The sequence below is a fragment of the Myotis myotis genome, unplaced genomic scaffold, assembly GCF_014108235.1.
Source record: "Myotis myotis isolate mMyoMyo1 unplaced genomic scaffold, mMyoMyo1.p scaffold_m19_p_14, whole genome shotgun sequence".
NCBI lineage: Eukaryota > Metazoa > Chordata > Mammalia > Chiroptera > Vespertilionidae > Myotis > Myotis myotis.
Genome location: NW_023416318.1, coordinates 34,949,927 through 34,970,600, shown reverse-complemented (window position 1 = coordinate 34,970,600; position 20,674 = coordinate 34,949,927). Strand labels below are relative to the sequence as shown.

The following is a 20,674-nucleotide window of genomic DNA, read 5'->3' as shown; positions in this document are numbered from 1 at the left end:
TTTTTATTTCCCCACCTTGACCTTTGGAGAGAGAGTTAGTTTAAAAGAAATTCTCTGTTGAAAGACAATGGCTGGAGGCTTCATAACTAATTATATTTATAAACATATCAACAGTGAGTTACTCCAAGCAGACTAATAATTCAGCTGCAAAAGTTTAAAAAAAATAAAACTATTTAAAAAGCAAATTAAGTTGAATACTGATTTTGCTTCTGAAACGTAGTTCAGAAGCAACAGTAACTTGGAACTAGATTTTTAAAAAGTATCTAAAAATTCCTTTTGCTCTGGGTAGATTTGTATCAAAGCCTCCTAGCCAAGAATTCTAATGATTAGTGGCCTCCAGGAGCAGAGAAGATGACTTTTTAAACTTCTTGGTAGCGCTGACACAAGGTAACAAGCATTCTCCAACACAGATTCTCTGTTGTCATGAATTTACATTGTCTTGTATTATATCTAAAAAAGATAGGTCAAGAAACTACTATTTTAAGTATGGGGAAAAGCTACATTCATTGTTCAGCCATAAAAGGAAGTTAAAACGTTGCAGGGTCAATGCAGGCAATGAGAGAAAGCTAATAATAAAAAGTTTCCTTCTTATTTAGGAACAAAGAGAAATAAATACCGAGAGAGGACAGAGTAGACAACGACTGAACAGGTCAGGTCCATGGAGGGATTATAGCATTTAGCATTTTTCTTGCTTCTCAAACTCAGTTAATCGTGGCTCTCCTCGCGCGAGGGTGGGGTACGGTGTGGTAAATACATGTTCCAGATTCCGGAACAGATGAATGACTGCGCTAACTTCTCATTTCCTAGCTGCAGGAGCCATGCTGCAGGCAGGGCCACTGCGTCGCACGCCTCCTACATGCCCATCCTGGCCTCTGCAAGCCGTCCCGGGGAGAACAGCCCTGATGGGATGATACAGATTTCACCGTCAGGCAGTTCTACAGCTAAATTCTAGGTCCTCCCTTATTAGCTGTGTGACCCCAAAGAGAGTTAGTTTCTCTCTAAGCCTCAACTGTTTCATCTGTAAAATTAGTATAATTGCCTCCACCTAATAAAGTTGTTGCAATGATGAAATCAAATGAATATTGTAAGAAAAAAGCAGGAACCCTGGCTCTCAATACATCTTAGAACCACTACCACCTTCACCACCATCATCACTTCCAACACCACCACCGCATCTAAGACAACCACCTCCAACACCAACACTTATAATACCAATACTTCCACCACCACCACCACCACCAGCAGCATACACAAAACCACCACCTCTAATACCACTGCCACCATATGCACAATCACCGGTTCCAACACCATCACCACTACCACCTTCACCACCTCACTTTGCAGATAAGATGATCTTAATTCACTTGCTGAAAGTCACAATGCTAGTAGCGGACAAGGGCAGACCTGGAATGGAATCCAAACTGAGGGCTATTTCTAAATCTGTCTTTATCTCAGGAAGTCTAGCATGGAAAAGTGGGGTGATCTTGGTTTTGAGGGTCACCAGAGGGCATCACGGGGACCCAGAACGCCATATCGCTCGTATCTAATCCTAAGAAAAACTGTATCTGGAAATAAAATACCCCAGGCTATGTCATTAATATCTGAATTACCAGGTCAAGTGAAATTGGTTGCCCTCTTATCATGAACACCAGCCTAGAAGGCAAGCTCTGCTTTGGACTCTGTTTTTGCCCCCCTTGCCTCCATATCTTCAACTGTCCCCCAAGCACACACTGCCTACTGGCCTGTCTGACCCTGTGGAGACCATTGTAAGAAGGAACGAACATGTCATCTGGAGCACCGATCCTTGGGAGAAAGGCAGGAAATGAACAGGCATTGTTTATTTCGCCTGGCTCTACAATGAGACAGCTGTATGGGCCTGTGAAAAGAATGAGTCCTGGCCGGCTCAACCTTTGGCAAATAGATGGGTATTACGTAGGTGGTATGTCGAGCCAGGAGAGGAAGCGAAGGAGGAGATTTCCTTTCATTCTGCCCATATTGTCAACTTTCCCTCCCAGGACCTTCTGGACTCCCCACTACCAGGTCAGAAAGTGCCAGGCCGTGCGGGAAGCCAGCAGCCAACGTCCACTGGCTGCTGCAGCATTTGCCTGCTCAATGAGCACCTTCCCCAGGCCCTCCTCCATGGCACCCCCGGGGCTGCGATAAAGATCATCTCTGGTACCATTAACCCACCCGGGGCTGCGATAAAGACCATCTCTCGTACCATTAACCCACCTTCCATTTTGGCCATTCTCTCTTCCTTTCCTGTTCCCTGGCTTAGAGCCACTTCTATTCCACTGTTGCAAAGAGAACACTTGATTGCATGGCATTTACAGTCGTAGGGGCTTAACAGCTTTCCCAGCCCAAAGAAAGAATCTCCGACGAGCAGATGTCATTAGCCATGATGGAACATGATGGAGATACAGGGTGGGGCAAAAGTAGCTTTACAGTTTTCCATATGGAAAATAACACATAATTAATAAATAAGCAATGTAAAAGTAAATCTGTGTTTCGAGTACTCACTACTGTCAACCGACGTTTGCCCTGCCCTGTATTTTACAGGAAAACCTCTACGGTTCTCAAGATAATTGCAACCCGTAGAAAATTTCCTACACCTCAGCCAACAAGGACAGAGCAGCACCGCAGCAAATAATCCTGTTTGAGGTGTTACAGCCTCAAGGTTGCTCCTAAGCATGCTTAAATCTCTTTCCCTGGGTTACCAGTGTCCTCGGGAAGGAAAACCAGAGAAGAGTTCTTCCCACTTCACCATTTAGTGTAAAATCTGCTCAGGTTTTACCAGGATGATGGCAACACACTGGGTAACTCGGAGACAAATGCAGTGGCCGTGGGAGGCAGAATGGGCTAGGGGCTGCTCAAGCGGCCACAGGACTGAAGTCAGTCAAAACCATGCCTGGAGACTAAGGAACAATTCACAGAGTGCAAAAAAAAGTACTGATATTTTGCTAGAAACCTAGAATATTTTCTTTAGAAATGGCGAGAGGCAATGTGGTATAGAAGGGCAAGCACCCAAGCTTACTTTTTTCAAGTAGGTCAGTTACATGATTTATTTTTAAATTTTTTATATTATTGTAGTAAAAACACTTAAGATGAGAGCTGCCCTCTTAACAGATGTTTAAGTGTACAAATCAATATTGCTAACTACGAGCACAATGCCAGACAGCAGATCCTTGGAACTTGTCTGTTTTGCATTACTGAAACGTTATATCTGTCGATCAGTAACTCCCTTCTCCCTTCCCTTGGCTCCTGGCAACCACACTTCTCCCTGCTTCTATGAATGACTGCTTTAGATACTTCATATACGTAGAATCATGCAATATTTGTCCTTCCCGGACTGCTTTAAGGGATATATACTCAGATTAATTTAAATGCCCTCATAATGATTTAAAGTCCCATTAAAGAAAACAAATGTTCACTGAATCTTTCATTATGTTCGGTAACAATTTTGTCTCTTTAGTGAAATTGTCCATACTCTCAGGTTTACCATGATAAGGCTCCACCCTGAGATGCACATTACATTTTCTCTCCAAGTACACCTTCTATCCTTCAAAAGTAAATGCAGATATTTTTGTCCAAAATTAGAACTTCTCCTACAGCTTACATCATGTCTTCATAATGATGTTTGTACTTACCAAAATATGAGCGTCCTCATCTCCCACTTTATAGTATAAGAAGCATATTTTTCTGTTTCCTGCATAATGATTTGTCCAGCGTTGGGCACAAATCAGAGCTTATTAAGTATGTGTAGGTCTACTGACATATAAATTCTTCTCCAGCCTTGAGCCAGGGAAGTATTTAGCCCCCTATATAACGGCTTTGAATGATGACTCAGGAAAGAGTCCATAATTTAAACAGTTCAGTGTGTCTAAACTATGAAGCCTCCTCATTTGCTAAGATGAAATTTCTTTACATAACTCTATTATAAGCCCACACTCTAATTAGCAGTGGGAAATGAGATTACAAGAGCAAGCATGGCAATCCAGTTGCCATGGTAAACAACCCTTATGCACATAATCACTTAAGGCTTCTGGCAGTAGTGAATTCAAAGTCATAAATGTGTGTGTGTATGTGTGTGTGTGTGTGTGTGTGTGTGTGTGTGTTTTACTTTCACCCTGTCATTCATGAAAGCACATGCATCTATAAAAACATTTCTTGTAGTTATAATTTAGATTTGCAGATAATACTACATGTGGTTTGGTTCTAAGAAGCCATATTTCAGTCTGAAAAGATAATCCAAAAATCCATTAAAATCCTAGAATTATTCCATGTAAATTTCTTAATTAGCATATTACCCAGTAAAGTTTTATGTCAATGTAAAATATTTATGTTTTAGTTTAGTTAAGTAGGTTAAGTTTTCCTAGGCTAAATGTAGTTGATTAAATTCTTCTTCCATAAAGTAAATATTCACTATGTTAGACTCAAGATAATATGTACTAACAGACTTTCTTGTCTAATGTTATTTTCTCCAGTAATTTTCATCATCTCTGATTCCCCAAACACACATAATTATTCTTCTGATGACTTCAAATTTTCTTAATATTTTTATTTCTTTTATTTTTTTATTTTTATTTTTTACAGCTGGCTGCCTTTTTGTATTACATATTTGGCTACTCTCAGAATTGAATTACTCTCTCCTCTAGTGAGGCATTTATTACTTCAAATTCTATAAAGCAAAAGGATACTGGTAATATAAACAGCAAAAGCAAAATATTTATTTTCCCTGGAATATAATAATAATAATTTCATAAAATCTATATAATAATAAAATTTTACTTCATTCTATCTCCCCCCCCCATGTAAATGTTTAGTGTCAAGTAGCTATATTTGTTGTCCTGTGTATTTTATTTCCTAGTTAATGAAGTTATAATCATACTTGAAAATGTAATAGCTGTTAAAACAAACTTAATTTGGGACAGAGCCATTGCACAATGAATATGCTGTATCTAAAATGCCCAGTAAACTGATTTGCTAAACAATATATTATATAAATTTTCCAACCTACATACTTTGTTTTTTAACTCTACATTTAAAATATATAATATTAAATGCTGATGATCTTTTTGAGTTGTCTTCCAAATACGATATTAATGCTGAGCTATAGCTAAGTACTGTAATTAAATTTGACTTGTCTCTATATTAATTAATTAACCTTAACATTTTCTGCAATAGTGAAGCTAAGTTAGATATTGGAAGACCGAGCAACATTTTATAATTATTATTACCACTAAAATAGCATCATTAAAAAACAACCATAGTAGCATGCCAACTTTGTGGATATCACCTACCAAACCACAAAATCAAATTAGCATATTCTTCGTTTATTTTTTTATTAGCTGTTAACATTAGACAGAATTCCCTGTTGAAAGTCAAGATTAGCTGGCATGGGTTTAGTATTTGTCATTGCTTGAGTTTATACAACTGCATGTGCTGCTAATTATATCTATTTAATGGGTTTTTCCATTATAATTTTAAAATGTTTTGCCAAGAATACATTTTATTAGAGACCACAGGCACCACTTATCACTTATCAGTATTTTTCTCAAATATAAACTTTGATCTTAAAAAGATCAGACTGAAATAATTCAACTCATTTATATAAAAATACAAATTAATAGGCATAGACATACTTATAAATTTAAATGATTTCTGTACTAAAAATAAGATCAAAGATTAGGAATCTATTTTGTTCCCAAAACTCAAGATTCAATAAAGCTGACTGCCTCTTTATCTCCATCCCTGATTAGACTGGATACTATTTCTGTCTTGGTTAATGGCTTCTTAAAATTAGATAGCCTTTAAATCCAGGCATTTCCAGGAATCATGCTATGGTACTCTGGAAAGAATCTTAAGTTCTGGCTTTGTGCATAGCATTAAACAAACAAACAAAAAATTTTTTTGAAGTATTTAATGAAACTGAGTGGTGTCAACAGTCCCATTTATGCATTGTAGGTTTTTAAGAAAGTAATCTTTTGAGATTAACTGTGTAATTAATTGGAGGAGATAAGAATTCATTCTTAAAGATAAATTGTGATTCTTTATAGTTCAATGTCACTGTATGAGGACAAAACTCTCTCATTTGAATCTGACTGTGTGGACCTGACATTGGAAACAACTACCAGAAATAAAAGATCCATAAAAAGTATACAATGAGGGACCATTGATAATATTACATTTTTCTAGAAACATTCTGTTTGAATCCTTGGTGCCTATTTTAAGGCTAAGTCTTGGTCATCCAAACAAAGTGATTTAAACAACAGACCTATTAAGCATCTACCAAGTTATTCATCAATCATAAAACTCTATAAGGTAAAATAAAAATTCTAGAAAAAGAAAAATATATAGGGATGTAATTTTATTCCACTTATAAATAAAAATGCTTTGCTGTTTCTAAAACTTCATATTTCCACTTAGCGAATAAAATTCAGCGAGAGGTTTTAAAACTAGGAACTGGCGATTAGCCTAGAATGGTCCTAAGAACATGTATACAGAGATGCCGTACTGATAATTCCAACTCTTACTACTTTTCACAAGATATGTAAATTTCTAAAGCTGGAGTTTGGCAATACTCCCTCCTTCGCAAGAATTCAATCAATCTAATGGCATAGGGTGAGTGTTTTACATGGAGCTGGCAGAATAGAAAATTATTCCATCAATCACTCAGTCTCTCCCCGCCCCCAACCCCTTCTGACTCTACACCGTGCACAAAAGAAGGTTATTTATTTATGGTTTGGTAAAAGTCCTGGATAGCAGAGTAGATAGGAAAAGCCTCTCAAATAAACAAGTACAGAGCCATTATTAAGAGAAAGCAAGACCAATTTTTCATGAGAAAACATCCTAAGTAAAATGAATAAACAAAATACCAATTTGGACATATTTAAGGGCTACCCTTGTGAGTTCATTTAGTAACATGCAATACTCCTTTAATCATAAGCAATGCACTTTTACGTGGCCTACAAGTGCTACCTATTACAAGAGGATTCAATAACTGAAATGATTAGAAAATATAATGAGAAAGAATTCCTAGCAAAGGAATAGAGCTTGTATGCTAACCTGGGCAGGATCACATTCAACACGAGGCCTTTGGGAAAATCCTTCCTGGGTATGCAGGCTATTCATTTGGTACTACGCTACATATTATCTTTTAATGAAACACCTGTCCTAACAAAATACATCTTACTAAGTGAAACATTAACATTATAAGAACCAACATAAAACAGATAGTCATCAAAAGCTATCCCCTCACACACATCCAAAGATAGATATTATAATCTCTGTTTTGCTTGATTTCATTGAGATATCAGTAATTGTTCATGTCTATAATACAGTGTCAAAGACATTGGAAGACTCCAACATATCTGCTCCTTCTGCCCACCTCTCTCCCCCCGCCCCCCACTTCTATGTTTGTTTTCTCTACACTTTCAGCAGGAGAAGTTTCAACTTGGAAAGAGTGTACTTGCCATTTGACATATATACACCCTTTACACAAGAGTTAACCATTTATAGCAAGCATGTCAAACTCAAAGGCTAACATGGGCCAAATAAACAAGGTTTAAGTTCATGTGGGCCACACACACAAAAAAAAGCTTCAATTTCCATAGAAACGTAGGTTTATTTCGAAAAGTATAGTATTAAAAAAAGTTCAAGAGAATGATAAAATTAATGTTTTCTTCCTGACACTTGGCATCTCTTCTCTGCTACTCTCTTTCCTACTTCGGGGGAAATCTTGTTCACAGTAATTACTTTCAAAACTGACCCAAGGTGAATGTCAGTAATTCTGGATCGGACAGGAGACTTATTTCCTTTCATATTTGTAAATAACTGCTCACACTATTATATTGTCTGGGCCGCAGAAATATTCGTTGTGGGCCACATGTGGCCCATGGGCCGCGAGTTTGACATGCTTGATTTATAGAACAAACTATTTTATTATTCTTTTCCTGAAATTTCTAAGTTGGCAATGACTCAACCAACATAATAATTCCTATTATTGTCCTTTGTTGCATCGAATCTATTTTACACAGTTTCCTTTCTTCCTTCTTTCCAGTTTGGACGTTGCTCGTTGAGTCAGACTTCCTGGTTTGCTTTTGATGAGTGTGATGCCCCCTCCGAGGCAAGGAAGGAGGGAAGGAGGGACAGCTCTCTAAATAGCAACTGTCAATGGAAAATTCAGGACACAGCCAGGCACGGCATGTTACAATGTTGGCAAGTGTCACTGTAACGTGGCAAAAGGAAGAATAAATTGTCCGCTTCTCTGACCTGCGCCCTGTCAATTAGGATGCTGGGAGAGAAACTTATTTCTTTCCCCGTCACTACATCAGTAGGGTAAAGGGCTTGCTGCATCATGCAAAATAAAATGAGGCTGGAATGAAATAAGAGCTATATGACTTTTTCCATGTTGGCATAAAACTGAAAAAGCAGGACTGGTCATTAAGTTATAATTAAGTCTTAACATTTAAGCAAAACATCATCTTACATTGTCACAAAACCACCGTGTCAGGTAAAAGCAACACAAATTGTTCCAGACAGCCCTGGTAGCCAGGACATTCTTTTCAGAGGTATCTGTTCTTTGGATTTTCCCGATTAGTACTCAGCAGTGAAGTTAGGGACCTGATGTGATGATTTAAATATTCTCTTATGGTGTGTATATTATATGATTCAAAACCGCACACAAATTTTCAACCCATCATAACTGCTTTGATAAACTGTGTCACAAGACTTATTTTATCATGATCTATGTTGTACTTAAAATATCTAAAAGTGCCAAAGTAAAAATCAAATCAAATTAAGATCTCGGTGTACAGAGTATATTGATGGTATGCGAGGGAGGGTTGAGATTTGAAAGTGGTCTGGTATAGTAACCATTCCATTCCTTGTATGCCATTTAATTTAAAAGGGCATGCACGCATTCTCACATCCACAAACACACTCAACACACATGTATATATATAAAAAGGGACTTACACAATTTCATCGTTCTGGAATTCGAGCTCCCCACAGGTGTCCTCAAAGTCTTCTCCTCCACCTCTGGCGGTCCCTTCGATGGTTTTATAGGGGACGATAACATTTCCTCGAGCTCCAGATGTTCTCAACACTTTCACCTCCATGATGCCAATGCTCTCACTCACATGAGCCACGGGCTCCTCAAAAGTAAAGATGCCCGCGTGGTCATCATCAAAGATAGTCACGGTGGCCGTAGAGGGAGAGCCAAGGCACGCGAGTGTAGAAACGTGATTGGCTTCCAGTATGCCATCTTCTGAAGCTTCTGAAGTCACTTTGACATTGCTGAGATGCACGAGGAAGTTCTCATCCTCCTCAAAGATGTCGTCATCGATGATGCCAACTCTGATCTCCTTCTGGGTCTCGCCCGGCTTAAAGACCACGGTCCCTTCAGTAAATTCATAATCAGACCCCGCGTTGGCTGTGCCATCCTCGGTTCTGAAGTCAACAAACACAGTGTTGGTCAGATCGCCACCTCTGCGGATAATGGTCAGGGCCACAGTGCCGCAGTTCTCCAGACACTGGTATGTCCCTTGCTCGAAGAAGATCTTACTGACAGGGTCCGTTTCAGCCACTTCTGTGTTGACCTCGTGCATGCTGACAGCCTTCCTTGCTTGGTCTGCTGCGTGCCTCTTTAAAATGTTGCCCGCCCCAGTCATCAGGCGAGTAGCCTGAATACGGTAAAAGGCTCGGCTTTTTTGCTGCTGACTTAGGACTTGGTAGTTAGCTAATTCTATTAATTGCTCGATTTCTTTATCTGGATGCTTCTGCTTGAGCTCCTTCAGAATCCTCGCCATTTCTCGCCTAGCCTCTTCGTCGTCCTGGTCCCTCTCATCAACCTCCAGAACCAGAGCCCCGTCTAAGAAGTTGTCAACGTGGGAATTGACCACTTTCCCATCCATTTCAATTTCAGTCTTGGAGGATGGCCTGTCTCCTTCGTGTTCAATAATCATTCCCCTCTGCTTGCCAGCCCGATACCGCTTATAGACATACTTGTAGAACAGAAGCCTCCTATCTGCTACCCAAGCAAACACTACACAGATGGGAAAGAAGAAGAAGGTCAGCAAACCTTCCCAGACCTCCACCACCCCAGGAGAGATGACGGACAGAATGATGTAAAGCCAGGTATAGGCAAAGATGCTCCAGGCCGCTGTCACGAAGAACACACGCAGGTGCTTAATCTTCCTCGTCTCTCCATCTGGGACCACGTAAACACAGAGTGCGATGATGATGAACATGTTGAATGCAGCACTTCCCACGATGGTGCTGGGACCCAGGTCTCCCGCGGTGAAGTTATGGCCGCACACTTCAATGACTGAAAGGAGAATCTCTGGGGCAGAAGACCCCAGGGCCATCAAGGTCAGGTTGGAAACCGTCTCGTTCCAGATCCTCACCGTTGTCTTGGTGGTCTCTCCATTTGGCTTTTTGATGGTTATTTCCTTTTCCTGAGACGTGATGACTTCTATAGAGGACATGAACCGGTCGGCAATGATAGAGACTCCGAGAAACATGTAGACCATGGCCACAAAATACACAGTCGCTCTAGCAATTTTGTCCCCAAAGGAAGGGTCTTGGGGCTCCCAAATGGGTAAAATCACCCCTTTCTTACAGTAATATGAGCCAGTACACTCGTTAGTTTTATTGCCTTCTCCTTCCATTTCCGTCTCGGCACTTATATGGTCCACATGGGAAAATAAGACAGCCACGATGACTAACAGATGAAATCCCAGCGAAAAGGTGGGTGAGAGACTTACTCGCAGCATGTTGTACAACGGCTGACTTCCAGCTGTCCCAACCTACTGGTAGAAATAAGATGGGGGGTGGGTAGGAAAACGAATCACATCGTTAGAGCCAGATCCAAAGCATGACTAATTACTTATTTTTATTAATCTTACCAATGATTTGCTCATACCTTACCATCCCACCATCTATGGTGAATCATTATTCTAAGAACCCATCGGGGATTAAGTAAAGTCTACAACTCACTGTCTCTGCTTGTGGATTTTCTACATGCAGTCCTCATTCACTGAACAATGTACACAGTTGTCTTAATGGAAAAGAACAGTTCGATTATAGCCTTGCATTGCTGTATGCATATTTATGCATGCTAACAGCCAATTAGAAAAAAACACCAAAAACTTTTTAAGCATTAAATAATTTTCTCCTTGTTGCTAAAGCACATGTTCTTTTAAATTTTGGTTAGTACAATCACTTTCCAGAAAACGTCTCATTGCCAAAATCACCTTATTAAGATTGATGCTTTAGTGGAGGTCCTGAGGTGTCATGGATGAGGAGATTAGGGTCAGGAATGTTACCTCTTAAGTCATCTCTCCTTCCATTAATATTATTTGATGTTTTTCCAATCCTTTGCAAAGTGGGGGTAGAAACTGCTTTAAAAGATTTTGCTAATTTTATAAACCTAAATAACTCTAAGAAAAAGCCAAGAAAAAATGATGGTTTGCAGTTCGGACTTTAAAAATCCAACCAAACAGAGCCTGGTGATCATCTTAAACTCTGGAGTGCACCTCGCACGTGGAAACACAGAGACATCTCCACGCTTGCCTGCAATCAAAGCTCGGTGTTACTCGTACTTGAGGGGGAAAATTCGGCTGTAATGCAATATTCCCACACACTGAGTACAGTTTTTAAAAGCGTGTTTGATGAGAGCACATTTCCTCCTAATTTTCAGCAAGCCCAGGTCTCCTGATGCATTAGCAGCTGGCCAGCGGGTTCTACAAGCACAACTCCTCACATCTGCATACGGATCTGGCTAGCTCCTCCGCAGGCTGTCCGCAACAGGAAAGGGAGACAAGCAGGCCCAAGATTGGTGGTGTGTGTAAGACTCTAGCCTGGCAGGCTGTGAAATCAGCGTTACCAGCCATAAAGTGTTCCTTCTCGGCGTTGATGTCATACTTTCCACGATCCTTCTAAAACACATCTTAGTTCTATAGAGGGTTCAAGTGACCAAAAAGTACAGGAGTGATAATTCCATCTAAATGAGCTCATGTGGCAGGATGACAGTGACCACAAAGTGACATATGATGAAGGGCTGCAGGCAATTAGGGTTATGGCAACAGAGTCACTGAGCAGCACAGAACTTGGAAAGCAAAGCAAAGTGGTGGACTGAGCCACCATGGCTCCCAGCAGTTTAGGCACAACACAGCTCGGCCCTTGCATCACCTCTGCCTCCAGGGTTTCAGTGGGATAGAGGAGGGTCTGCTCCAAGTCAGGGTAACTTTGGTCTAGAAGGTCAGTTATGACAGCAGGCAAAGTGGTGACAGGAAGGGGTCCTGAGTCAGAACACAGCCTTGTGGCCTCATAAAAAGTTCCAAGTGGAGCCGGATTAGAGCCTTCCATAGCCTCAGGCTGTCCGAGTTCCACGCCCCCCCCCCCGCCCCCCACCCACACACACACATTCACCTGCCTTTTCTGGCCCATGCTAGTTAGCTGCTGATAGCTTACACGTGAAACTGCACCAGGGTCCAGCACATCCTTGCGGACCTTCAGGGAGCCCACCTGCCATCACTTAAAGCCCCCATAGCTCATCACTGTAGGGGGAGAAACTCTGACATTTTTCCACACTAAAGAAGACACCACAGAGGGTTGTGGTGGTAGAATTCCATTCTAAGTAAAAGGCAGAAAAATAGAAGCATATGTTCAAAATATGCAAAAGTTCATGGTCACTGTGACTGCTGGTTCAGACATGATAGGGCTTGAGTGGGCTGTAGGATCTCTTAAAACAAGGTGACATTGAACCAGCTCCAATAGTAGTACAAGGTCTAGTTCTAACTCCCTTACACAGCCATTTTATTCCACAAATATTTATCTGTGCCACCTAATAGGTATTTCAGAATGACCTGCTAGACTTTCTTCTAGGTCCCAAGAATTGGTCAATGAATTAAAAATAAGTATCTGTCTTCACAGACCTTACAGTCCAGTGGAAGGAAACAAACAAATAAATGCAAATGTCAGGTGGGGAAAATGCTGTAGTGGAGTGAGGAGAATATAAGGGGAGAGGAGTCTGTGTGTATATGAGTGTGTGTGTACACACATATGGCATGGATGACTTATACTGGATGGTGAAGAAAGTCTTTCCTGAAGGAAGCAAGGGACCAAGCCTTGTGGATGCATATCTGCAAGAAGAGAATTCCAGGTAAGTGCCAAGACCCTGATGAATGGAACTGTGCTTCGCATAGTGTAAGGAACCACAGAGAAACCAGTGTGACGAGAGGGCGATGAGCCAAGGGCTCAGGGCTCAGGGCTCAGGGATGGGAGCTCAGTGCGGATGGACCATTAGGGGCACTGAGGCCACTGTAAGGGGCTGACTTTGACTGTGAGGAAGATGGGAATCGCAGGGAGGTTCTGGTCACACGTATAATATGAGCTGACTTTCCTTTTAAAAAGGTTCTCTCTGCTGTTCATGGAGAAAGACTATAGAGACAAAGGTGGGAACAAAAAGACCAGCTTTTGACCATTATAAAAAAAAAATCTGTTTCATAAATGATCCCAATGCCTGGCAGGTATAAAAATGATACAGTAGAGATCTCAAGTTTAAAAAGGAGAAAGACAGTCTGGCAGTGACCCTTTTGGAAGATTTGCAAGCAACGTGTACTGGGAGCCTGTAAGGATCAGGAAGGGTGAGCAGCTGCTCAGAGAGGGATACAGAAGAGAGGGAATGAACACCGAACAGAGATTCACACCTGGGCCTGCCTCTGCCTTCAAACTGCTGCCAAATCTCATCATCGCATTCTTCCCATTTCAGCCCAAATGAACTTCCTAATGTGCAGGTCTGACTCTCTCGCTGGCCTCAAAGCTCTTCATTGCTTGCCTATTGCCCTGAAGACAAACCCAAACCCCTCAATAGGCTGTTCAGATCATTTAGAATGTAGCCTCCGAGCTCTAGAATATGGAAAGTCTCATTTGCTGAACATGAAAACACTTTCTTGCTGCCAGGTCTTTGAATATTGTGTTTTCTGTGCCCCATACTATTTTCCTTCTCAGAAGCAAGTTTCAAAATAGCACAACAGCAAATGATAGCCGAGTGCCTGAGAGAATAACACCAGGTCCCATTCTTAAACACTATCCCAGACACCACTCTGAATTTTTTTTTAATGTATATTTTATTGATTTTTTACAGAGAGGAAGGGAGAGGGATAGAGAGTTAGAAACATCGATGAGAGAGAAACATCGATCAGCTGCCTCCTGCACACTCCCTACTGGGGATGTGCCCGCAACCAAGGTACATGCCCTTGACCGGAATCGAACCTGGGACCCTTGAGTCCGCAGACTGACGCTCTATCCACTGAGCCAAACCGGTTAGGACCACGCTGAATTCTTTACATGTATCATGCCTAACACTCTCAAGAACCAGCATTGCTGTGTTACACAACTCCTACTGATGCCACTTCCGTTATAGCACCCCCTGTGGTTGCACAGTGCGCAGCTCCCAAACAATAACCTATGCAGTAGATATCATTGGCCCATTTTGGAGGTGGGAGAACTGAGGCTCAGACAGGTTGAGTACTTGTTAAATGTCATACAGATGTGGTAAGCAGGTAGACAGACATGAGCAAAGCAAGGAAGATAGGCCAGGAACAGAAGGTTACCAAGAAGGAAAGTCCTGTGTGCCTGGCATCAAGCAAAACTGGGAAAACAAGGACCTCGACCCCAAGGTAACTTTTCCTCCCCTAGCTGATCAGGCGGTTTAGACCCCTTGACCTTTCATAGCCCTGGTCAGATGGTTTGGGCCCTCCCCTGACCTTTCCTCCCATGGCATGCTGCTAGTCATGTGAGTTAGCTACCCTTAGAGGGGGAAAGAAAATGGGGGTGGAGAATAGCCGTTAAGCATGAAGCCCCCAGGACAATGAGGCTCTGACCCACGTCATACACATCTAGGCCTTGGTTGGGTTTCAGCTCCAGGCCCAGAAAAGTAGCAAAACCAGGGAAGTGATGCCAGGGTGGACCACAGGGCCAGCTGCATTGACTAACTACCCCCTGCCTGGTGCCATCCAATCATGGAGACCAGGACTCTGAAAAGATCCACCTGGAAAGCTGATGGATATTCTATTGAGATCCTTCCCTGGGACCTCCCCTGACATTCCACCCTTAAAAGCCCTTAGGACAGAGGACCCAGCGAGCTGTTCCTCTTGGAGGAGCCAGCCTTTCCTACCACCTCCCCTTCTTCCCCCCCCCCCAACCCCCCGCCAGGCGCTTTACCTTTTTCTTTGTTTCCCAAGCTTCAAGAGCCCTTCTTTTGTCTCTGTAACTTGTCTCCTGAGCCCATTTCCTCTACAGCTCACTTCTTCTAACTTTGTGACTTTCTTATTAAGTTTTTGCTTAAATTTTGAGTCTTGGCTCAGAATTCTTTCTTAGCCAGAACTCAGGTACTGAGGTTGCTGAACCCAGGTCTGGTCTGACCCATGGGTCTAACACTTGCTGCCATTCTGGCCTCCAACGCAGAAAGTAAACTCTTGAACTGAGATTCAAACCCTGGTCTGTCTCTGAGATGACGTAATTAACTGCTCCATTATATCATTCCTGATAGTGTGTGAAGTAATCTTTGAGAACTATTAAACCTGGGCTTGGACGAGCCCATTGGAAAAACCTCTTGGTTTTCCTGCAGGGTAGGAGGGCCTCAGTGGCAAAAGTCCCATGGAAGGTTTCCAACAGCCTGGCTTTTATCTCATGGATTAGAGACTCAAACAGGCACGCATCAAGAGCTGTGATGTGACCTGTGGGCTGGCATGTTCCTAGAGACAGCTGCCCTTCACTCTCCACTCCCTGGCCTTTCAGCAATTACCTGGCAACCTCTTCCTGCTTGCACTCTCGGGCAACCTCTTAAGTTAGCCAAGAAAAAGCCCTGCCCCAGCTCACATCTCATAGTATGTTCTTAGCCAAAAGGGTACCAGATGTTCAAGGGTGGATGAAGCAGTGAAAATCCATCACCACCAACAGAGAAAAGGGAAGAGGGCTTCTAAGGTTAACTCAAAAACACTGCAATTATATTAGAAAACTGTTCGTATTTGTGAAATCAGTGCACACAAATCACTGATATCACTTATTGGCAATGGACTTTCTGGACTTTAGCTTTTTTCTTTATTAAATTAACACCAACTCCAAATGCTTGCAGGAAGTGGGATAGGTGTTATTTAAATGATTGTTCCTTCTTTCTTCCTATGTCTCCCATCTTTCAGGGTCTTTCCTCTGACATCAAATTCAAGCAGTTCTACTTGACCCTCCTGACTTTCCCCTCAAATCTCCATTCACAAGAAAATTAAGCAGGAAATAGAAGCAGTGGATGAGTTGGTCAGTTCTCTAGCCCTGATCTAATCCACTGAACCCTATAACAAGGGGTTGGCTGGTTTTACTGGTAGTTTCAGATGAATTATTGCATTCATGGCCAGTTCTGGCTTAGGAATACCCATTACATCATCCACATGAGTCTGCAGCGCAGGATCAGGAATACCCACATTATCTTTTGCTCACTATTTATTTTAAAGCAAATCAAACACCCTGGGCACCTACAGATTCCAGAAATGGAACTGGCAAAGGACGATGAAGAGACACCCATCTGAGTAAACTCACTAACCTCCGCTGAAGGGAGAGGTCGCAGGAATGGAAGCACGCACCTGCCTGCGTCAGACTGCCTGTGTGAACAAAGCCTGAGGAAGGGAATCCACCGCACAGGCCCGAGGATTAGTGCTGCAGCAGCGCAGGGGGTTCCCTGAGAAGAGCTGTGCCCCTTTTGCTTACCCAGGAGAACCTGACTCAGAGACAAGGATACCTTTGGCGCGCCCACTAGTCCAGTGTGCGAGGCGGCCTAATCTCATTCTGTTGATTGGCAGCTGGGGTCATGCCAAGGAACTCCTTGTCTCTCATTCCTCGGGGCCTGGAACTCCCTTCTAGGTAATGCCTGCTGGTGGAGAGCCTCAATGCTAAGTAATTAATCTGTTCTCAGCATTGAAGCAACCACAATTCCTATGCACTACTGAGAAAAGAGCTTCCAAACGCTTCCACACAACGAGATGATGCCAGAGCGTGACTTTCCTTATCTGACTATTCACCGAGGCTGCAAATTACTCTCCCGGCCCCCAACCTCGGGCATTCAGGCTTGACCACACTCAGGAAGGCTCTCGGTTTCCACAGTCTCTCTCCATTACCTTTTCTTTCCCAATGAGAGTTTCCTCTGTGCTGCCTGATAAACTGGAACAGGTACTTTCAGGGGACAGGCGGTGAGAGGTCATGTAAGGGACTCAAGTCCTTCGGCCTGAACTGACAAGACTAGAGTCCGGATCCTGTCCCTTGTCAGAGCACACCCACCACATCCATCAAGGGAAGCGACTGGGGTAAACGGTCAGGCACCGTGGCCCAAAAAAGGAAAGATGGGCTTAGGAGTTAGGATAATGAAGAGGTTATTAGAAAGTCGTCAGATGTACCCCTGGGCCCTTTCCCCTACTTTGTTTTTCCCTACAGAACATTATTTTTTTATGCTGTACAATTTACCTAATGGTTCTGTTTATTGCCTCTCCCTCTGTAATAGGGCAGGGATCTGTCTCTTTTGCTCACTGATGGAGCTCTGGTTCCTAGAACAGAGGTTGGCAGACGGAAGATGCATAGGACCGGCGCCCTGAGTGAATACAATCAAATAGGGTCGTGTGCTGATTCACAGACTCTCTGATAGCAAATCAGATCTGGGAGGTGGACCTCGGCACCCGCATTTAAGAATGTTCCCTAGAATGAGCCAATGAGTATACTACTGAAATGAGTATCATACTGAAAAGCCAATGCGGTGGTAGGTGGAGAAGAGGAACGTGATTGAGCTCCTGGGTAGAGAACCTCTGATGGGGAGAACTGGTCTCCAGCACAAAGAGAGAGGCTGGGGCCGGGATATTTCCCAGCACCAGGCTGTGGGTCTTCCCTGACTTGCTGAATTTTTCTGGAATGCCAAGACCATCCGCTCAGTTGAGAAGGTCCTAATATTTTGGCCATTCTCAACAAAGCATATCTTCTTTTCCTTTCAGTACAATGAAAAGACATCCAGTTAAACATCAACCCCAAATCACCTCAATTACAAAGGGCCCATAAAAGGCAAAGGGTGTCCAGAATTTGACTTTAAATATATTAACCCTGCATACTGACATGGAAATATGGGCAGGAGGAAGAAAGCTGGAGCATGAAGAGCGTCTTCCAATAATAAATAAATGACAAGGAATTCAGAGGGGATTCAGAGAGCTCTAGGTGAAGCCAGCCGGGATGGCCCCTGATTCATTACGCCAGTCCCAAGGGCACTGTAAGGGCCCGAGTGGGAGCATCTGTGACAATAATGACTAAAACCATTGACTGAGCCCTTGCTTTGTCCCAGATGTCATACCGACCGCTCTGCACCCACTCTCCCTGACCTTTCTGACAATACGGCAAGGAGGCACTACATTGCCATTTTACAAGTGAGAAAAATAAACCTTTCATAAAAGTAAACTGGCTGAAGTCAGGCAAACAGACGTGACAGGCCCTTTGGATTATACCATAATGATTTTTCCCAGATGGCGGCACCTTTTCCTTGCTCGTTTGTTTGTTTTCACTATGTAGGCTAAACTACTGCTCCGTGGAAACACAGAGCTCCTTAGGTACTTGGTGCAGAACGGCCTTCCTCCCACCTGAAGACATGTGCTAGTTTGCACTATCTCGTCAGAGCCTTTCACGTTCGCCTGCTGGTCTCCTGCCTCCCCAGGCCCCAAGGAAGGGTTCTGTAAGCACTCCTATGTTCCCATAGCAAGGAAGAGATGATCCATTTAGAGCAGTGGTTCTCAACCTTCCGAATGCGCGACCCTTTAGTACAGTTCCTCATGTTGTGGTGACCCCCAATTTCATTGTTACAAATTGAACATAATGAAAGCATAGTGATTCATCACAAAAACAATATGTAATTATATATGTGTTTCCCGATGGTCTTAGGCGACCCCTGTGAAAGGGTCGTTTGACCGCCAAAGGGGTCGCGACCCACAGGTTGAGAACTGATTTAGAGGATCACCAGCTAAAATCTGAGGTCTAAAATCACTCCAAAGTCATGTCATAATCTCAAGGTTTTTCCACTTGGTCAGGAAAAAAAGCAAAGAGAAAAGGAACTCTTAGCAGCGAGCAAGCAAAACTAAACTAAAAGAGGGCGATGAGTAGAGCTGGGAGAGTATCAAATTTTAGCATAAAACATTAATGCTTTGCTCAAATAATAATAAATCAATATTTGCTGAAGAATTTCAATGCTGCTCACAAATGTCTTAGGGTTATGACATTAAACAGTTTTTTTAAACTGGTAAGTTATCCAAAGAAATGGGAAAACAACACATTCATTCACGGTCTGGTCTGCCAAGCATTTCTTAGACACGCGTGTGCGCCAGATACTGTGTTGCAAAGATGGGTAAGACGATATCTCCATTGAGGCTCACATTCTAGTGGGGGGTTACAAGAGTCAAGGAGTGGGTCCCCTTTATGGAAGACAGAACTCTTCCGTTCCTCGAGAATCACAGCGTAGGGGAGGCTTCCCAGGCCTTCAGACAGTGCGACCATAGGTGCACCTCAATGCACTCAAAGTGGACCACATAGTTCCCAGGTTAATGCACCTGGGGTCTTGGTTAGTACAACTGGGGTCCTAGAAACATCAGACCGCTCAGCCTACAGTTCTGCAACGGAGCGATTCCAAGCGTAGTGAGCGCTGGAGGCAGGGCCTCGGAGCATCTCTTGTGTACTCTGTGGATCTTTCAGGGGCCGCGTGGTGGGCAGTAATAATCATTTCAGATCATAATTTGTTCACCATCTACTCTGTACAGAGAGAACAGCCTTTCTTTGATGTCTGACCTTATACACCAAAAAAAAAAAAAAAAAAAAAAAAAAAAAAAAAGAGGTCACATACCTGCATTTATATCTGAGTCACCAAAAAAGATTTCCTACCTACAAACATTTTCCACACTAACTTGATGACATTTCCACTTAAGAAATTTGCTTGTTTTGAGTGAAGTATAGCCCTGTCTATATGTTTAGTTCTAGAGAGTGAACTATTCATGTATTCATCAAGCATTTAATGAGTGGCCTCTATGTGCAAAGCACCAGACCAAACACAGGATTATAAAGCTGATTAACACATGGTGTTTGCATTGCATGAATTTACAATCCTCAAGTGATAGCTCCTCCAGTGACCATGAATACTGGGAAGAATATGGAAAATCCCATAAAAAGGGGGACTGGAAGGGTGACAAAGCTGGAGAGAGTGAAAGGACATTTGGGAAGGAAGAAATGATGGAAAGCAATGCTTCCTTCAACTTCAGTTCATGGAAGAACCACCTGGGAAGCTCATCAAAACACAAATAAGTGGGCCTGATCATCAGATATACAGTAGCTATAAAGAAGAACCCCAACATTTGAATTTTAACAAGTTCCCCAGTTGATTCTGATATAGGCAGTCTTGGCATCTTGCCGTGAGAGAAACTGGCATAAAGGGTTGAAAGGGCAGAACTGGGTAGACGTGTCACAAAGGGCAGGGGGCATGTTTAGCAAGCACAGACTGGAGAGCAAAATAACTTACCTGACAGAAGGTAATGCCTAAACAATAGAGGATAGTGGTTGCTGTTATATCAGGAAGACGTTGATGTGAAATAAGGTATCAGATCACGTT

General features: G+C 42.6%; 1 protein-coding gene across 7 annotated transcripts in view; it reads right to left on the bottom strand.

The window, feature by feature from the left end:
* Positions 1 to 20,674, bottom strand: part of SLC8A1 (solute carrier family 8 member A1) — a 351,818-nt gene that overhangs the window by 270,562 nt on the left and 60,582 nt on the right. For 5 of the 7 annotated variants that reach the window (XM_036334759.1, XM_036334755.1, XM_036334757.1 and 2 more), the window contains one exon: positions 8,977 to 10,808. In XM_036334759.1, coding sequence (XP_036190652.1) covers positions 8,977 to 10,775 — 1,799 coding nt within the window. In that variant the 5' untranslated portion in view covers positions 10,776 to 10,808. Of the gene's footprint in view, positions 1 to 8,976; positions 10,812 to 20,674 lie in introns of all 7 variants that reach the window. The other 2 variants (XM_036334760.1, XM_036334758.1) reach the window with 1 other exon arrangement.